This window comes from Camelus ferus, chromosome 6 (genome assembly GCF_009834535.1).
Source record: "Camelus ferus isolate YT-003-E chromosome 6, BCGSAC_Cfer_1.0, whole genome shotgun sequence".
Classification (NCBI taxonomy): Eukaryota; Metazoa; Chordata; class Mammalia; order Artiodactyla; family Camelidae; genus Camelus; species Camelus ferus.
This window is the reverse complement of record NC_045701.1, coordinates 28,991,715-29,008,475: the sequence shown is the minus strand read 5'-3', so window position 1 is coordinate 29,008,475 and position 16,761 is coordinate 28,991,715. Positions and strand designations below refer to the sequence as shown.

The following is a 16,761-nucleotide window of genomic DNA, read 5'->3' as shown; positions in this document are numbered from 1 at the left end:
TGTACAGTATATTAAATCGTTAGTCTAGAAGTTTTTTAAACGCTCTTTTCTGGACTTGTTTTTTTTACTGAAGTCGGAGCCTCATTTGCAGACACTACTTCAGAGCCTTAGTCCCTCTCAGTCTTAATCATCTTTTACCCCCGTGAGATCCTCCGTCTCGCCGATGGCCACAGAAACCCACGCTTCACCACTTTCGCTTTGTCGGCGGCCCCCTTAAGCGGCGCTCCCCGCACCGACCTCCGACCCGGAGAGCGCCGAGTTCGCTGCCACACTTCCGCCTCGCAAGTTGATTGGCCAAAGACTGCTGCGCTCGGGTTTTAGCCCACAGCTCGCGCCGAGCCCGGCGCGCAGGGATGACGACATCGGGCGGCGGCGGCGGCGGCGGCTAGAGACGGGGAGGGTTTCCGGGGCTGCCGGCCTGACCGCCGAGAGCTGTCATGGCGGCCTCTCTGTGGGGCTTACTTTCCGTCCTGCTGCTGCTGCTGCTATCAGGGGATGCCCAGAGCTCGGAGGTGTCGGGGGCTACTGGCGAGGGGTCAGGAGGGAGTGGGGTCGGCATAGGAGATCGCTTCAAGATTGAGGGGCGTGCGGTTGTTCCTGGGGTGAAGCCCCAGGACTGGATCTCGGCCGCCCGAGTGCTGGTAGACGGAGAAGAGCACGTCGGCTTCCTTAAGTGAGCATCCTGAGGGCAGGCGAAAGTGGTTGGGATGGAAGCTGGAAGGGAATTCCCCCTAAGGGAGTTGAGTGTCAAGACCTGAGGACGTTGCTCTGCGAGGGTGAAGGGGCGGGTGCCGCTAGCGGTCTGCGCCTGAAGACCTAGCGAAGCAGTCAGACGCTTTCCCCTTCCCAGCCCTGTACCTCAAAAATGTGGATGGCAGGTGCTCGCCCTAGGGCTGGAGCAGTGAAGTCACTTACCATTCAACTCCATTTTGGTTCTGGTTAGGGACCACCATTCCTGGGCTCTGGGGACAGTTGGACCCCGTATTTTTCTTTTGCGGAATTCTTTCCTTTGCGACTCATCTGGCTTCCCTGGAATCTGGCCTCATTTTGCATTCATTTCAGTCTTTCGGTAGCTTCGTGTTGTGTAGAAAGATGCTAAGCAAGTGGGAATTATCAAAGCCCACAGGGCTTCTAGTGATGACATAGACTGGGAGGCTAATGTTGCTGCTTCTAAATTTAATGGGCCCTGAAGTCCCTAATCAAAGCACGTTTTTTTGCCTGGATGTGGGATTGTTGTTTTTTGTTTTTTGTTTTTTTGTTTTTTTTTTGTACTTGGATTCATCGAGGGATTTGTAGCATCACATTTGTCATTTATGCGAGACTAGGGTTTCTCTACGGTGCGTACACGCTTCTGTCCTTTCTAGCTACTAGTAGAAACGGAATTTGAGTCTCTGTTAAAAGAGAGTGGATTTATTAGCAGTCTAGTTTTGCAGCAGCCTGCTTTTCAGTGTCTAGGCACACGTATGTTTTAAATCTTTCCATCGCTGCTTGGAAAATGAAACTGCGAATTGAAAATATTTGGTAAAGGAAGTGTTTCTCTTGGGCTTGTATACCAGCAAGTGGTGTCTGAAAACCAGACAATTTAAATGCGGATATTTAATTCGAAATCTGATTTGCAAATATTCAGATTATCTGGGTGCCTTTGAATGAGAATTTCAACCTCAGATTAATAATGACAGGAAGCTTATATCCATTTTTAAAGTACTGTTTATCATTAAAATCTGGCATTAGGGCATTCTTTAGGGTTTACCCTAATAAATGATGTTTTAACGATAAAGCTCTCAAGCTTTGGAAAATTAGCCATAATGAACTGTTTGACCTCTCTTTTTTTCTTCTTCAGTATATAGTTTTTTAAAACAGCATTTATTATTTTTGTTTGAAAATAATATACAATTAATATGTTTATCAAAGAAAAGAGAAACAAGAAAGTAGAGATACCAGCCCCTAACATTTTATTGTATCTTTTTTGGAATCATATGACCTGTTTTTAATAATAAAATACAATATACAGTACTTTGTAACCTGCTTTTTTTCATTTAATAATTTGTGAGCAGCTTGTGATACCATTTCATGTTCTTTCATTTGTGTGTAGAGAGGTTAATTGAGAATTAATATGAAGAGCTTATGGTGGTAGTCTTGTTGGAAGAGAGAGAGGAATTTTGTCTTGTACCTGTTGTCTGTAACTAGCATGCCATTTTGACTTAGATTTATGCTTGTTGGAGGTGGTGTGGGACTCGGCCAAAGGAACTGTGGGGGAGTTTCAACTGAGGACTCCTCATGCCACTTGCTCTCACCACTGTGTATATATAAACTGTAATTTATTTAACTAGTTCTGTTTGGGGACATTTAGGTAGTTCTCAATTTGGGGGAATTATGTACTTTATGTTCCATATGTAAGATTATGCACTATAATTTTTGAACTTTTTATTATGGGGAATTACAGGAAACATAAACAGAATAGCTTAGGAACCCATCACAATCTACTGTTTGATTTCATGTCTCCTCTACAGCTCATTAATTTGTTTCTGGAATATTTAAATTTAATCTTAAACAGTACAATTTCACTTTTAAAACACTATTATGTATCTATGATAGATAAGGGCTTAAAAAAACCCTACCAAACCATTATTGATTCAGCAAGGTAGGTAACAGTGCCATAATATCATCTAATACCCAGTCCGTATTTGTTTCCCCACTTACCTCAAAAATGCTCTTAAGTAATTACTTCACATCAAGATCCAATAGTGTCTACATATTGTAGAGTACATTGTAAAAACCAAATTTTCATTATAAAATTTTCCAATTTCATTATAAAATGTCTATGTTATCTTTTAAAGTTAAATATTTACCTTAGGATGAAGAATATATTTGCTTTTTCTTTAGGTTATTAGCTGTTGTTTGTTTTGCACAGTCATTAATTTAATTCTCTTTCTGGATCTAGAAAAATGTTTTGAAATTTGTCCACTTAGGGTCTCATCAAGAAACAAAAGTGACACTCAAATTAGAATAACTAAAAGAAAGTTTAATGAAAAGATTAAACAGGGTAGTCATGGTGTAGGAAAACAACCAGATGATGCAGCACCCTAGAGTTTACAAGCCCAAGGTTATATCACCTCTAAGCCTGAAGGGAGGAGGGGAAGTAAAGGTTACAGGAACCTAGGAGGGAGGAAGGAACTGCCTTGAGAGGAGCTGTGCCCCTTGACACAGTCAGAGGTGGCCTCTCAGGGAGAGAGCCACAGGGAAAACACACTAAACTTATTTTCTTCACTTCCTCCTGTCTGTGAGAGAAGGGTGGGGAGCGATCTGAGGGGCAAACAGAAGACATCCAGTCCAGGAATAAGTTAACTTGATGTTGCCATTTCAATTCTGTTTCAGTTCAGTGTATTTTGAAGTAGCAAGGAACACCTTTTCCTCTTACTTTTTAGTAAATATTGGGGATGTGGCAGAAAGAGCAATGCGAAAGAGCCTAATGATTTATGGAGCACTATTTTAACGTTGTTATGAGACTGGCAATTCTCTGGTAAAGACAGTCCTTTTAAAACCATTTGGTCTCCTGAAACAAACTTCTTTTTCCTCAGAATAGTAGTTTCTCATATAGCAAAACTAATTGATTTTGATTTGTGAATGTGAAATTATCATATGGGATGGTTTTCTAAGTTGAGAAGGTTTAGAAAAAATCAGTAAGGGAAAGGTGGATGTTTTCAACTACATTAAAAATTTTAAACTTCTACATATCCAAAAAGAAGTTTTAACTTTGGTTAAAGTAGATGGGAACTATTTGTAACAAATGGAGCAAATGGTACTTTATTACCTTTTTGTAAAGAAGAAAACAAAATGCAAGTTAAAACTAGGGGGAAAAAGCCATTTTTAAATAAATTGTTGGAGGGGACTGGCAAAATTCGAACCCTGATATTGTAGGAATGGAGCATATTATTCCCTTGAATAAAGACATGGCTGTAGAATTGGAATTGTGCTCCTGTCACCTGTCACCTCTCCTGCAGAAGGAAAAGAAGTACTTTCAAGGTCAGAGTTCTTTGCTCTGTGGAATGGTCTGGGGTATTTTCAGAACCCATGCAGTATAATTATGGAAGCTGAAGTGTGGGACAACTCTTGCCAGTTTTTGTTTTTTGTCTTTTTGCTAATTACTCTGGATGTCATTTGGAGGGTGTTGGTTTGGGAGTTAACAGATGATGTATTTATTTATTTCATTAAAAAATTGAAGTATAGTTGATTTACAGTGTTTTAGGTGTACAGCAAAGTAATTCAGTTATATATATATGTGTGTGTATATATATATAAATCTGTCCTTTTTCAGATTCTTTTCTGTTACAGATTATTACAAGATAGTGAATATAGTTCCCTGTGCTATACAGTAGGCAGTAGTTAACAGATGATTTAAAACATAAGAAAAGAATAAGCTGTTGCTTGGAAGTGACTAAATATGATTTTCATTTTTGCAGGACAGATGGGAGTTTTGTGGTTCATGATATACCTTCTGGATCTTATGTAGTGGAAGTTATATCTCCCGCTTACAGGTTTGATCCCGTCCGAGTGGATATCACTTCAAAGGGAAAAATGAGGTGAGGACAACTGATTTAATTTTTACCAAAGGCTAGGCTACTGAATACCTACCTCATTATGTATTCCTTTTAGAATTTATAGTTAAAGTTGAAAAGCTTCTCATTTAAACTACAGACCTTTTTTTAAAAACACTTATAACATCCTTCTATTGTTTTAATCTGAACATTGGTAATATTGTAAAGTTGAACTTCCTCCTGCTCTGGCTTAGAATTTATTTTAAAGCTCTTAATATGATTATATGGAAGAGAAGTACGTTTTCTTACTATGGGAGCAAAGGCACTGTGAAAGTTATCATTGAAATGCTATTATTAAAGTGGGAAGTAGTTTAATTTTTCTAAGTTGAAAGTATTCATCATCTGTTTTTCATTGGGATACTTTGGTGAAACCTCTTAGTGCCTATATAAAAGTATGTTGATCTAGAAATTTCTGTATTTCTTCCTTTCTAGAATATTTAATGTGTAATGGAAATTGAGTATTTCTTTGGAAAACAATAGATAACATTGTGGAGTTTATCTAAAAGTGAGGATCAAAATGAGAAAAAGAAAAGTACAGTATTAGAGGCTGGCAGACTAAGAAAAAGTTTCAGAATTTCTAAGCAGATGAACATATACTTTGAAGTCAAGGTGAGAAGAATTTTGGACTAATTCAGGCTGTGACTCTGGAATACCACAAAACTGTTTGAAGTTAGAATCAGTTGTGTAGAGGTCCAGTGTTCAGATTCAGCCTTCTGCTGTTATAACCCCAATTTATTTATTTGTTTATTTTTTAATTGTCTCATGCCAGTAGTGCTCTCTTTGGTCTAATCTGACCAGGAAGCATAGGAAGCAGTTTTCTTCCTTGCCTGCTTGCTTTCTTGAGGTGTAATTGACAGATATGAAACAATTTTAATTGGTAGTGTCTCTTTTTCGTTTGAGCTATCACAGAATTCCTCCGTGTTTCAGTAATCAAGAAGAGGTCATGAAAAGACAAAAATAGTTGAGGGGGTTGGAGGAGCTATATTTCACTGCTGACCTTTTTGTTCTGTACCTGGCATATTTAGGTTGATTTTTAGAGACCCCAAATAGAGCTGACATAAGAGAGAGATGTTCGATTACTACCATAATATTTATGTTTGAGTTAATGTTTACTCCTAAAATGTTTCCCTTGTTCCTTTGGGGTTTTTTTTTGGTCATTGAAAGTTTTTAATGTGTAATATGTAAGTATTCTATAGTTAAAATAGTAAGTCATATATATAATGTCTCACCATTTATATCAGCTGCATATTAGTCCACTGATGTCAGTTTCTATTGATGGACATGTAGAGTTTTCTTTTTCCTCTTTTTTTTAAATTGAAGTATAGTCAACTTACAATGTTGTGTTAATTTCTAATGTATAGCATAGTGATTCATAGATAGATAGATAGATAGATAGATAGATAGATAGATAGATAGACAGACTGACTTCTTTTCATATTCTTTTTCATTATAGGCATTACAAGGTATTGAATATAGTTCCCTGTGTTATATAGTAGGACATTATTGTTTATCTATTTTATATATAGTAGTTAGTATCTACAAATCCCATACTCCCATTTTATCCCTCCCTACCCTCTTCCTCCTCTGGTAACCATCAATTTGTTTTCTCTGTCTATGAGTCTGTCTCTGTTTTGTAAATAAGTTCATTTGTGATTTTTTTTTTTTTAGATTCCACATATGAGTGATAGCACATGGTTTTTTTTTCTCTTTCTGGCTTACTTCACTTAGAATGATGATCTCCAGGTCCATCCATGTTACTGCAAATGGCATTATTTTATTCTTTTTTTTATGGCTGAGTATATATACCACAACTTGTTTATCCGTTCATCTGTCAGTAGACATTTAGGTTGCTTCTATGTCATGGCTGTTGTAAATAGTGCTGTGGTGAACATTGGGGTTCCTGTTTCTTTTTTAATTAGAGTTACAAACAGCTCATACAACTCAGTAACAAAAAGACAAACAACCCAATCCAAAAATTGGCAGAAGGCCTAAACAAACATTTCTCCAATGAAGACATACAATAGCTAATAGGCACGTGAAAAAATGCTCACTGTCACTAATTATCAGAGAAATGCAAATCTTTTTCCTCTTTGAGAATGTGTAGTCAGCAGAGACAGTTATTCTGTGATAATTTAAATTCTTGGTATTATTATTAAAACTGTTACCATAATGACACTGAAAATATGTATAGTACTTTGTATCTGCAAATCCCAAACTCCTACTTTATCCCTACCCACCACCCCTTTCCCCTTTGGTAACCATAAGTTAGTTTCTATGTCTGTGTATCTTTCTGTTTTGTAAGGAAGTTTATTTGTGTCATTTTTTTTAAGATTCCACATATAAGTGATATCATATAGTAGGATATGCTTTCTCTTTCTGTTTTTCTTAGTATGATGATCTCTAGGGCCATCCATGTTGCTGCAAATGGTATTATGTTATTATTTTTTATAACTGAGTAGTATTCCATTGTATATATTCCACATCTTCTTTATCCAGTCATCTGTCAGTGAACATTTAGGTTGCTTCCATGTCTTGGCAGTTGTAAGTAGTGCTATTATGAACATTGGGGTGCATGTGTCTTTTTGAGTTAGAGTTTTCTCTGGCTATATGCCCAGAATTGGGATTGCTGAATCATATGGTAAGTCTGTTTTTAGTTTTTTAAGAAATCTCCAGACTGTTCTCCATAGTGGCTGCACCAAATTATATTCCCATCAACAGTGTAAGAAGGCTCCCTTTTCTCCACACCCTCTCCAGCATTTATTGTTCGTGAACTCTTTTAACAATGGCCATTCTGACCAGTGTGAGGTGATATTTCATTGTAGTTTTGATTTGTATTTCTTTGATAATTCTTTTCCTCCTATTTTTTAAATTGTTGTCTTAGAATATTCTACTTTATCCAGATTCTAATATTTCTTGCTATTGGCTATTCAGAGCAAGAGTGAAGCTTGGTAATACCTTGCAAATATGTTTAGAAATATTTTTTAATGGAGTAAATGGATTGTTTCAGAATAATCGAACTTCATTAGCTGTTGACTTTCTCATGTCTTTTTATAGGCATAAAATTTAAAAAAATAGGTAAAATTCTACTATGTTAAAATCTAAACTGTAGAGGACTTAGGACTTTTTATATATTTTAGAATTGCAAGGTTGGAGATGGAGGGAGGGTATGTAGATTGCCATGTACACTATATATAGGTTTAAAAGTTTTTTTAAAAATATTTAAAATACTAAATACTAGAGGAAATGAGAGTTGTTAAAAGGGGATACTTGTCGATCAAAAGCTATAATTTATTTTCACTTACTCTTTTTACTTTGAATTTTGAATAAAGTAGTCTAGGCAAATAGAAATATTTTTCTAAATATGAAGTTTATTTGCTTTTTTACCTTTGGTAAAGAGTATTTCCTGCTTTAGCATTTAAGGACTGGTTGCAGCAGTGGGATTCATATTCTCAGATCCATTCCTGGTAATTGGGTGCCTGAAGCATAGGTTAAAAAAAAAAACACAAAGCGCGTATCATTTTAATTATTAGGAGGGGACAGAATAGAGTACAAAGTGGGATTCATGTATGATACTAATATTCTTGACCAATATTTTGTAAGTATGCCTGATAAGTTAGTTTCAAATATATGTGGACTTCCATTTCTGACATTTTGGCAGAATGAAAAATCTTAGAAGTGCTGGATAAAACATGATAAACATTATTTTAAATGTATATGCTCCCAAAAAAGTAAATGAAATCCCCAGAGGATAAACTATAAACTACTTTGCCCCCGGGGGTTTTACTGTCACCAAAAGGCATAGATTTTATTAGCAGTATATAGGTGAGAGGCAAGTCTTGGGCTTGCTTGGAGTCAGAATTAGATCTAAGACTTGGTCCCCCCTTGACCCTTGGCCTAAAATCCAAAAGACCAGACTCCCAGTCTGACCCTGGCTATTGGAGGGAAAAATCTATCCCGAAAATTGCTAGTCACAGTCTCACCCTCACTGAAATTTGGGGTATGAATTTATTGCTCCCTGCATGATCCAGAAATTTCCAGTCTGAATGACTCACAGGATGGTCCCTGTTCATAATCCTGGACTCCTGGCAGAGACAAACAACTTCTCTGTGGGCAGATACTCTCTATCCAAGCTCACACATGATGTCTACCTAACTTATAAAATACTAAAGAAAATAATGTACGTGGAGTCAGCAGATGAATCAGACCTCCGAGAACTTTAGATAGTAGAATTGTTGGATATGGGCTATAAAATGGTTTAAAGTATATTTGAAATGCTTAAACAAATAAAAAAAATACTTATTACCTTAAAAATAAGATAATACCAAAATAGACCATAGATATTTGAAAAAAGAATAAAATTGAACTTTCACAATCAATATAGGTTTTAGAATTCAAAAATCAATGGATGTGTTAAGCAACTGAACAGAGGTTTGATGAATTGGAAGACAGATCAGAAAAAATTACCCAAAAAGCAATACAGATAGAGGAGGGGACACTGTGAAAGTTCAAGTTTAATAAGATGTGGAGTAAAGAATGAAAAGGTCTAACACGTGTCTCATAGCTGTTCCAGAAGGAAATGATAGAGAAAATAGGGGAAGCAATTTTCAAAAAGTAAACTGGAATATGTGTGAATGTGGGTGGTTAAAATTAGTGGCATCTCTGGTAAAAATGTAATATTACCTATGGTACTGTTGCCAGACTTTCTTAAATCATGTTTTTCCTGCAAAATAGCTTTTAAAATTATGTGTACCCAATAATGTATTATTAATCAAAGAGCTTTAGAGTTAGAAGGATTCCAAAAGAACCTTTTTTTTTTTTAAGAACTTTTGGTATCGCCAGAAAAGTTAAGAACTGGTCTAACCCTGCAGGACTCATAACAGAGCTATAGCTAGAAACTAAGTCTCTTGATTCCAAGCCTAGTATTCCTTCTCTACATTTTGCTAAATATTTTGCATGTTTGATCAGATTTTCAAGATCAAAAGTTTAGATGCCAAAGCACTTTGGAAAAAGCTAAAGGTAGTTATAAGGCATTGCTGATATATTATAAGCAGTTCTTTTAACTAGTAATGTTTTTAATAGGATTATTGATGGTTTTTTTCATGTTGCTTTATCAGAGCAAGATATGTGAATTACATCAAAACATCAGAAGTGGTCAGACTGCCCTATCCTCTCCAAATGAAATCTTCAGGCCCACCTTCTTACTTTATTAAAAGGGAATCTTGGGGCTGGACAGACTTTCTGATGAACCCAATGGTATGTATCAAGCTATGACAAAGTATCTTTACCAATTTCTAATTTATTTCGAGGCAGTTGAAAACTTCTAACCTTTATGAAAAAGAAAGCCTGGTCAGATTGTTGGATGAAAGGATTATTGTGAATAGTTTATGGATTTCAGGAAAATAGTAGCTTTGGGACAGCGTAATGAAAAGAATAGTAGTGAGAATGGCACGGTAGATTTGACATTGAAGTGTGCAACAGAAATTGAATAAATACTTATGTTTAAAATTCAAATAGAATGAGAATGTGGTAAGTCACACACAGAGCTAGTAGTCTCATCCTTCAAGCTACCTGCATATTAGTCCACTGATGAATATGCCGTCATTTAATAAATTGCCCCTATTGATGGCACAAGTCAGGTTTTTCCCTCTTTTTTGAATGTCTAGTGAACAGAGAAATTATTCTGTGGTAATTTAAGTATTTGGCACTTTCATGAAACGATGTTAATGGTATTCACTAATATAAAATACTAAGCATAATTGTTTAGAAATAAGTTGACTTTTTTTTTTTTTGCTGTTTTTGAAAGTTAAATTATTATCTTAGAATTATCGAAGTGTTGATCATATTTCTTGCTGATAGCACAAACAGGAATGTTTCAGGTTGTACATCCTTTGAGAGGAATAAATTAGTACCTGAAACCTGCAGTTAGGCATAAAGAAGCAGGAGGATAGAAAGGATGGGACAAATCAGCAGTGAGACTCCAAAACTAATTGAGAAATATCTTCCATGTTCTCATTTCTGAGATTACATGGAAACATATCCAGTGCTGCAAGCTCCTAGGTTGTTTTTTTAAAACTTGTCAGCTATTTAAAAAACAAAACAACAATAACAAACCTTGTCTGCTATAGTAGTTGCCTAGCACTATATTTCACATTAATTGGTGGGGGTAGGGGGCAGATATCATGTTTTCTCCAAGACCCACAAACCATCTGGAGGGAGAGCCCCGCTGGCCATCAGGATCAGCAATCTCAATGCCAGACTGCAGACTAAAGAAAGTGAATGGATAGCTCTGTGTGTAAACTATTTGTGTTAGGTAAACTGTACACTGCAGAATGACAGGTAGCACAGAAAGGAAGAAAGGTGTCTGTCAAGTCCACACACTTACAGGTAAGGCTCTCATTCTCTACAGCAGCCAGATATTCAGGAGCAGGATCATTCAGGAGAATTAAAGTGGTGGCTGCTAGTTTTATTCTATATACAATATTTAATTTCATCACTGGTTGTTAGGTGCAGATTTTGTTCTACTGTTAAGTGGGGAAAACATTTGCTGATTTTTCTTTCACAGGTTATGATGATGGTTCTTCCATTATTGATATTTGTGCTTCTGCCCAAGGTGGTCAACACAAGTGATCCTGACATGAGACGGGTAAGATGACTGAACCATGTTCTGATGCCTGGTCCATCCATTGTGGCTGAGTGGCTTGGGTTTTTTCAGCTTTATCCTAATTCCCAAGCCAAATTCATGTACAGGTTGTGTTGACACAGTCTTATGTTCCTGGCACTTAATTAATTGTTTCCTTCGGACTAGATAAATTTGGTTGTTTCTGCCTGGTAAGAGCTTGGGTCTCCTCATACAGCTAAAACATTCTGCTTAGTACTTGCCTTCTTGTACCTGACTTGATAAATAGTTGAAATGCATAATAATCCTGGTATACCTAACCCAAATATTGCACAAAATGGTAGCTTCTTATGATCTCTTTACTTTACAAAACTCTTTGGAGTATTCATTTAGTTTATGTGTTCAGACACACAAAAGAAATTTTGATAGACTAAGGAAGAAAAATAGAACAGTCGTTTTCAAACTCTCTACTGCAAAACCAACTGTTTTGGCAAAGGGGAGGGGAGTTGCCAAGTAAGATGCTTCAAATTTAGTGGCACCACTTTGTCTCTTTTAAATATTGGCTTCCATATAAAAGCTTCAGAGTTTTTTAAAAAACATCCACTCTTCCACCGAAAAACCATCAACAAATATCTCCCGAGTCCCAAGTTTTTCCATTGTATTTAATGTATTGATACATTTGCACCTGATTCATCACTGAAGAAACATTTATTAATTAATTTTTAGGTTCTGGGTACAAGGAATACAAAAATGGATTATATGTCAGTCCTGTCATCAACAAGCTCATAGTCCAGTTAAATGTAGGAGATAGGATAGATTTATAAGGCCTTTTCTTACCATCAGAGGATTTTGTGTGTGTGTGTGTGTGTGTGTGTGTGTGTGTGTGTGTGTTTTAAATGCAAAAATAAGATATGTATAAATAAAAGTGTTTACCGAGGTAGTAGGTGATTAAGTTCTGTAGAAGGTGAGGCATTTATTCCAAGCTGGAATGGCAGAAAAAGCTTCACGAAAGAAGAAAGTGTTAATGATGTCAAAATTTCTTTTTGCTAAATTTTGGTGTCTTTGCCCCAGTGTTGGTCAGGAAGTATACATCCTGTACAATCCTGTATCTGTTAAGCCAGTTAACTCTGTATGATATCAATGGAAGGAAACATTAGAAGCCACATCACATTAAAAGCTCATTCCTTACAAAGTGCTTTACATGGTAAGCAGTATAAAAACTTATTGATTCAAGAGCTTCAGAATTGTACAGTTTCAAAAATAGAGTTGATATATTTTTGCAGGCACTCAAGACCTATTATTATATACATTTAATTCTTGATTATTAGGGCATTTTAACATATTTATGTTTATAATGTTTCTTTTCCTCACCTTATTTATAAAAGCACTTTCTCCTTGAAAACTCATACATAAATTCTATCTTTGGGGAGAAAACCCAAGCCTATAATTGAATAAAAAGTTGAATTTTAAATGATAGATAATAGAATGTTTGCTATTTTTTTTTTTCATGTCTGAACTAATACAATCTTAAGTTCACTTTTGGAATGTCACATGAAATTCAGATGAAGCAGACATTACTTTATAGATTGTTGGCTAAGTAAGGGGGAGGACAAAGCCTCCAAATAAAAGTGCCAGAGGCCTTATGAGGTCCTGCCTGGGACTGTTTGTAACATTTTTGTTGCTTGCTTTAGACGCTGTAATTGAGGTCACCCAAGTCATACAGTGTTGACAGATTTACTAGTAAGGCCCTTAGGAATCAAGTCTTAGAAACTATTACAGTTATCTGATACCTTGATATATAATTAAAGGTTGGTGTTCTAGTTATATGCATCTAAAAAAAGCATGCATGTAAGAAAACACTTGTTAAAACAATAAGAAAGTATTTTTATCAAAAACAAAGTAAAGTGGCAGGAATATAATTGTATATGTCCATTATCAGAGAAAATGCCCTTTATAAAAACATAAACTGAATCAAACCCTAGGCGACGTCTGTTGGATATTTACTTAAGATCAAAATGCTTAGTGGTGTAAAGCAGGCACGAAGCATGGTTTCTGAAGTGCTGTTGGGGATGACATGGTATCATTGCTCACAACTGGTACCTTTTACTTGTTCTATTCATCTCCTTCCTTAATAGAAGTGTTAGTTATTAAACGGCTTGAAGGATCCCTGTGCCTTTCATATCATTGTGCTTTGTCTTCCTGCAGGAGATGGAGCAGTCAATGAATATGCTGAATTCCAACCATGAATTGCCTGATGTTTCTGAGTTCATGACAAGACTCTTCTCTTCAAAATCATCTGGCAAATCTAGCAGTGGCAGCAGTAAAACAGGCAAAAGTGGGGCTGGCAAAAGGAGGTAGTCAGGCAGGCCAGGGATGGCATTTGCACAAACACGGCAACACTGGGTGACATCCAAGTCTTGAGGGAAAACCATATGAAGCAACTACTGTAAACTTGAGTCATCCATAAAGTTGATCTCTTATAACTGTTGTGTGTGGTAACTCTTCAGCACATGTTTTGTACTTGGTACACAAGAAAACTCAGCTTTCGTCCTTCGTCTGTATGAGGTCGATATTGATGTTACTGAATTAATTACAGTGTCCTATAGAAAATGACATTAATAAATTATATGAAGTACTATACATTATGTATATTAAAATAAGTCTTAATCCAGAGATAAAATTATTTTGTCATTTTTTTTTCCACTTAATGTTTTTTATTCCAGACAGTTTTCTTCTTTCATTATCTGAGGCTTGAACATGACCCCCTTTCTGTTTAAAAAGAAGTGTGATATTTTTAGAGCAGCATGCACCGTGGTTTTTTGTGTAATCAGATGTTTCAAAATTCTCGGTCCTGCCCTGCCATTTTATATTCCCTGATATTTAAAGTAGAAACACATGTTCCTGATGTAGTTTAAATTTTTATTTTTACAGTTGGTTTCAGAGTATGGATATATGAATTAGAATACATGTTACCGATTTTTAAATTGCAGTTTCCATCTGTGGTTTCATTTTACATTATTGTATATCAGCTATGTGCTGTGATTCAGGGCAAGATACAGAGATGGATAATATCCAGTGCCTGTCCTCAGTCGGCTTTGTTGTGTAGGGGGGAAGCACAGATTATAAAAGGGAGTGAATGGCCGGGGAAAGAAGTGCAGCAGTAGGAGAGCCTTGTGGTCTGAGGATGGAAAATCAACCTTAGAGTTCCGTGTTGTGATGTTGGTAGTACAGCAGAGGTAGCTTGAAAATCTCTTCATCTCTCCCAACGTTGATCCTCAGAGTTGTTGAATATAAATTACTACTTTCCAGTCAGGAGTATCTCAAAAACCTTTTATGTCAATAAGTTACAAAAGTTCACACCTTTTCTTTTGGTTGTTTTAATTAAGTAACTCTGAGGCTACAGTATTGCTTCTAGCACGGGGCTCCTTATCCTCTCCTATGTTGAGCTTCCCTGTTGCATTCTTAGAGTTATTAAATCAGCAAAAAACAGCAACAGAAGGATTGGTTCCAAACTGCTGTTTTCCCTTTTGTAGTAGGTGCCATTGTTTGTTTTGAAATGAGGTATGTGAGTTTTCTTTTAAAGAGATAAGTTCCAGTGCAGGACACTTTTTAAACTGTATCTCTGTATAACGTGCACTAAAGTTACCACACTGGTTTAGGTGTGAATGATTAAGGTGGATAAACTAGTTAATGGTAAAACTAGGTCTTTTAAAATAGTCATTTATTGAAAATAACTAAAATATTAGAACACTAGTTGAATGAAAGTTGCAATTCAAAGAAGCCGGAATATAGTAAGAGTTGTATGACCAGAAATCATATCCAAAAATTTTTAAATTTGGATTGTCAACATTTGCACATGGAATGCCTAATAAGCTAGAAATTAGAAAACACTTCCAAGGTAATTACCATTTCGTTTGCTAATTAAGAAACTGTGTGGTTATTTTACATAGATTCTAACACAATCTGAATATTTATATATATATATATATAACCCTTATCATAGTACAGAATGTTACTACATCATTCGTATATGAAAAATCTTATCTTTGCTAGACCCTTCATCAAATGCTTAGTGTCCCTATAGGTACAGAAATGATTGTATATTATTAATTAGACAATATGGAGTTGAGTGCAAAGAGCCCCCGTTTAGCTGCTAACTTGCTTTGGGCAAGTCACTTCCCATCCTTGGACCATGTCTTATCTTGTTTGTTGTATTTCCAGCATTGAGCATGTAGGCACATAATAAATGTTTGTTGAATGAATAAATAAATGGGCCTCAAGTTTCCTCATCTGTAAATTGAGGGATTTGGATTAGACCTGTAAATTACTTTTCAGATCCAAAATTCCAATATAATTTTAACCCAATTCTAAATTCTAGTATTTCCTACCCTTAAGAACTGAATGATTGGTGCCAACTTTTTCTTTTTTTACTTCCTTGGTTTCTTTCTGCTGTTCCCCACTTGGAGACAAAATATTATTTTTGTTTTTCTTTAGGATCTTAGTATCTCTTTTTAAAAATAAGCTTTGTGTTTACAATTTTTTTTCTCATCTGCTAAATTAAACCTGTGCAGTGACTTTGTGGAAAACAGATCTTTGTTGCCCATTTTTGCTAGGAAATCCTGAGTGCCCAGGCTGGATTCATCGCTCCCAAGTTTTCAAGAAGTCTTTTAGGAGTCAAAACCTCGGGACTCATCTTGAGCCTGGTTAAAATTTTGAAAAAATTCAGCATTTTAACTAACGTGCCCAGAGTAGTAAAGTATTCTATCATTGTATTCTTATGTTTCCTCTGACAGGAGGGAAGAAGCAGCCATTCAGCCTACTTTTCAGTAATTGGAAGGGCTTCAAGGTGGGAATCTTTTTCATTAAAGTAATCACTCAGACTTTCAGGAAGTTTGAGGATTTTTTAGTGTTCAACTGAAAAAAAAAACCTATTGAAAATATTTTTATTAAATATTTTAAAAATTAAAACAATTATTTTCATTTTTTTAATTGCCTTCCAAGTCACACATAGACATATTTTTGCATGATTACAGTCAATTCTTTAAAAATTGGGCAAAAAGTCACTTTTTAGGATAGTTTTTATATGCATTTTGTATTTAAACCCAACAAAAATTCTGCTAAGCACTCACCTCAGGGAACATAATAGAGGCTGATGGCCCAGTCCTTTAGTGCAGTTCAAAGAGTGTGTTGAGGCAGGACCTAGTTGTACTGTGCTTTCCTTTTAGCATTTTTGGTGTGATTATTGTCATCAGAGTCAATTATTTTTTAATTTGTAAGGTATATGAGAATATCCAATTGGTAAAAGTGTTTATACCATTTAGGAGAACTTGAGGGTAGGTTTTGCAAAATTCAGATATTGACTGTAAATTATGAACATTTTTTAATATTCCTGAAAAAAATATGATGAAGTACTAAAATAGCTATTTTAGAAACCCCCCCCCTCCAATTTAGCTTATCTCTCCTCCCACAGTAGCACAACTTTATCATGGGAGCATAGGGAACTCAAGCCTCTCACAGTGGCTTCAGTCTGGTAGGACTGAGCCAGCCTGT

General features: G+C 36.0%; 1 protein-coding gene across 1 annotated transcript; it reads left to right on the top strand.

Annotated features, from left to right (window-relative positions):
* The first annotated feature begins 359 nt into the window (after positions 1–359).
* EMC7 (ER membrane protein complex subunit 7) lies at positions 360–15,481 on the top strand. Its single transcript, XM_032481589.1, has 5 exons — positions 360–673; positions 4,461–4,580; positions 9,710–9,848; positions 11,158–11,238; positions 13,417–15,481. Exons 1-5 carry the CDS (start codon positions 438–440, stop codon positions 13,567–13,569), a joined length of 729 nt encoding a protein of 242 aa, XP_032337480.1. The 5' UTR covers positions 360–437; the 3' UTR covers positions 13,570–15,481.
* The last annotated feature ends 1,280 nt before the right edge of the window (positions 15,482–16,761 follow it).

Bases quoted from the DNA above. Each gene is read 5' to 3' on its own strand.
- EMC7 (XM_032481589.1), top strand. From the start codon at position 438: ATGGCGGCCTCTCTGTGGGGCTTACTTTCCGTCCTGCTGCTGCTGCTG. The intron at 674-4,460 runs GTGAGCATCCTG...TCATTTTTGCAG, and splicing joins GAGCACGTCGGCTTCCTTAA to GACAGATGGGAGTTTTGTGG. The intron at 11,239-13,416 runs GTAAGATGACTG...GTCTTCCTGCAG, and splicing joins GTGATCCTGACATGAGACGG to GAGATGGAGCAGTCAATGAA.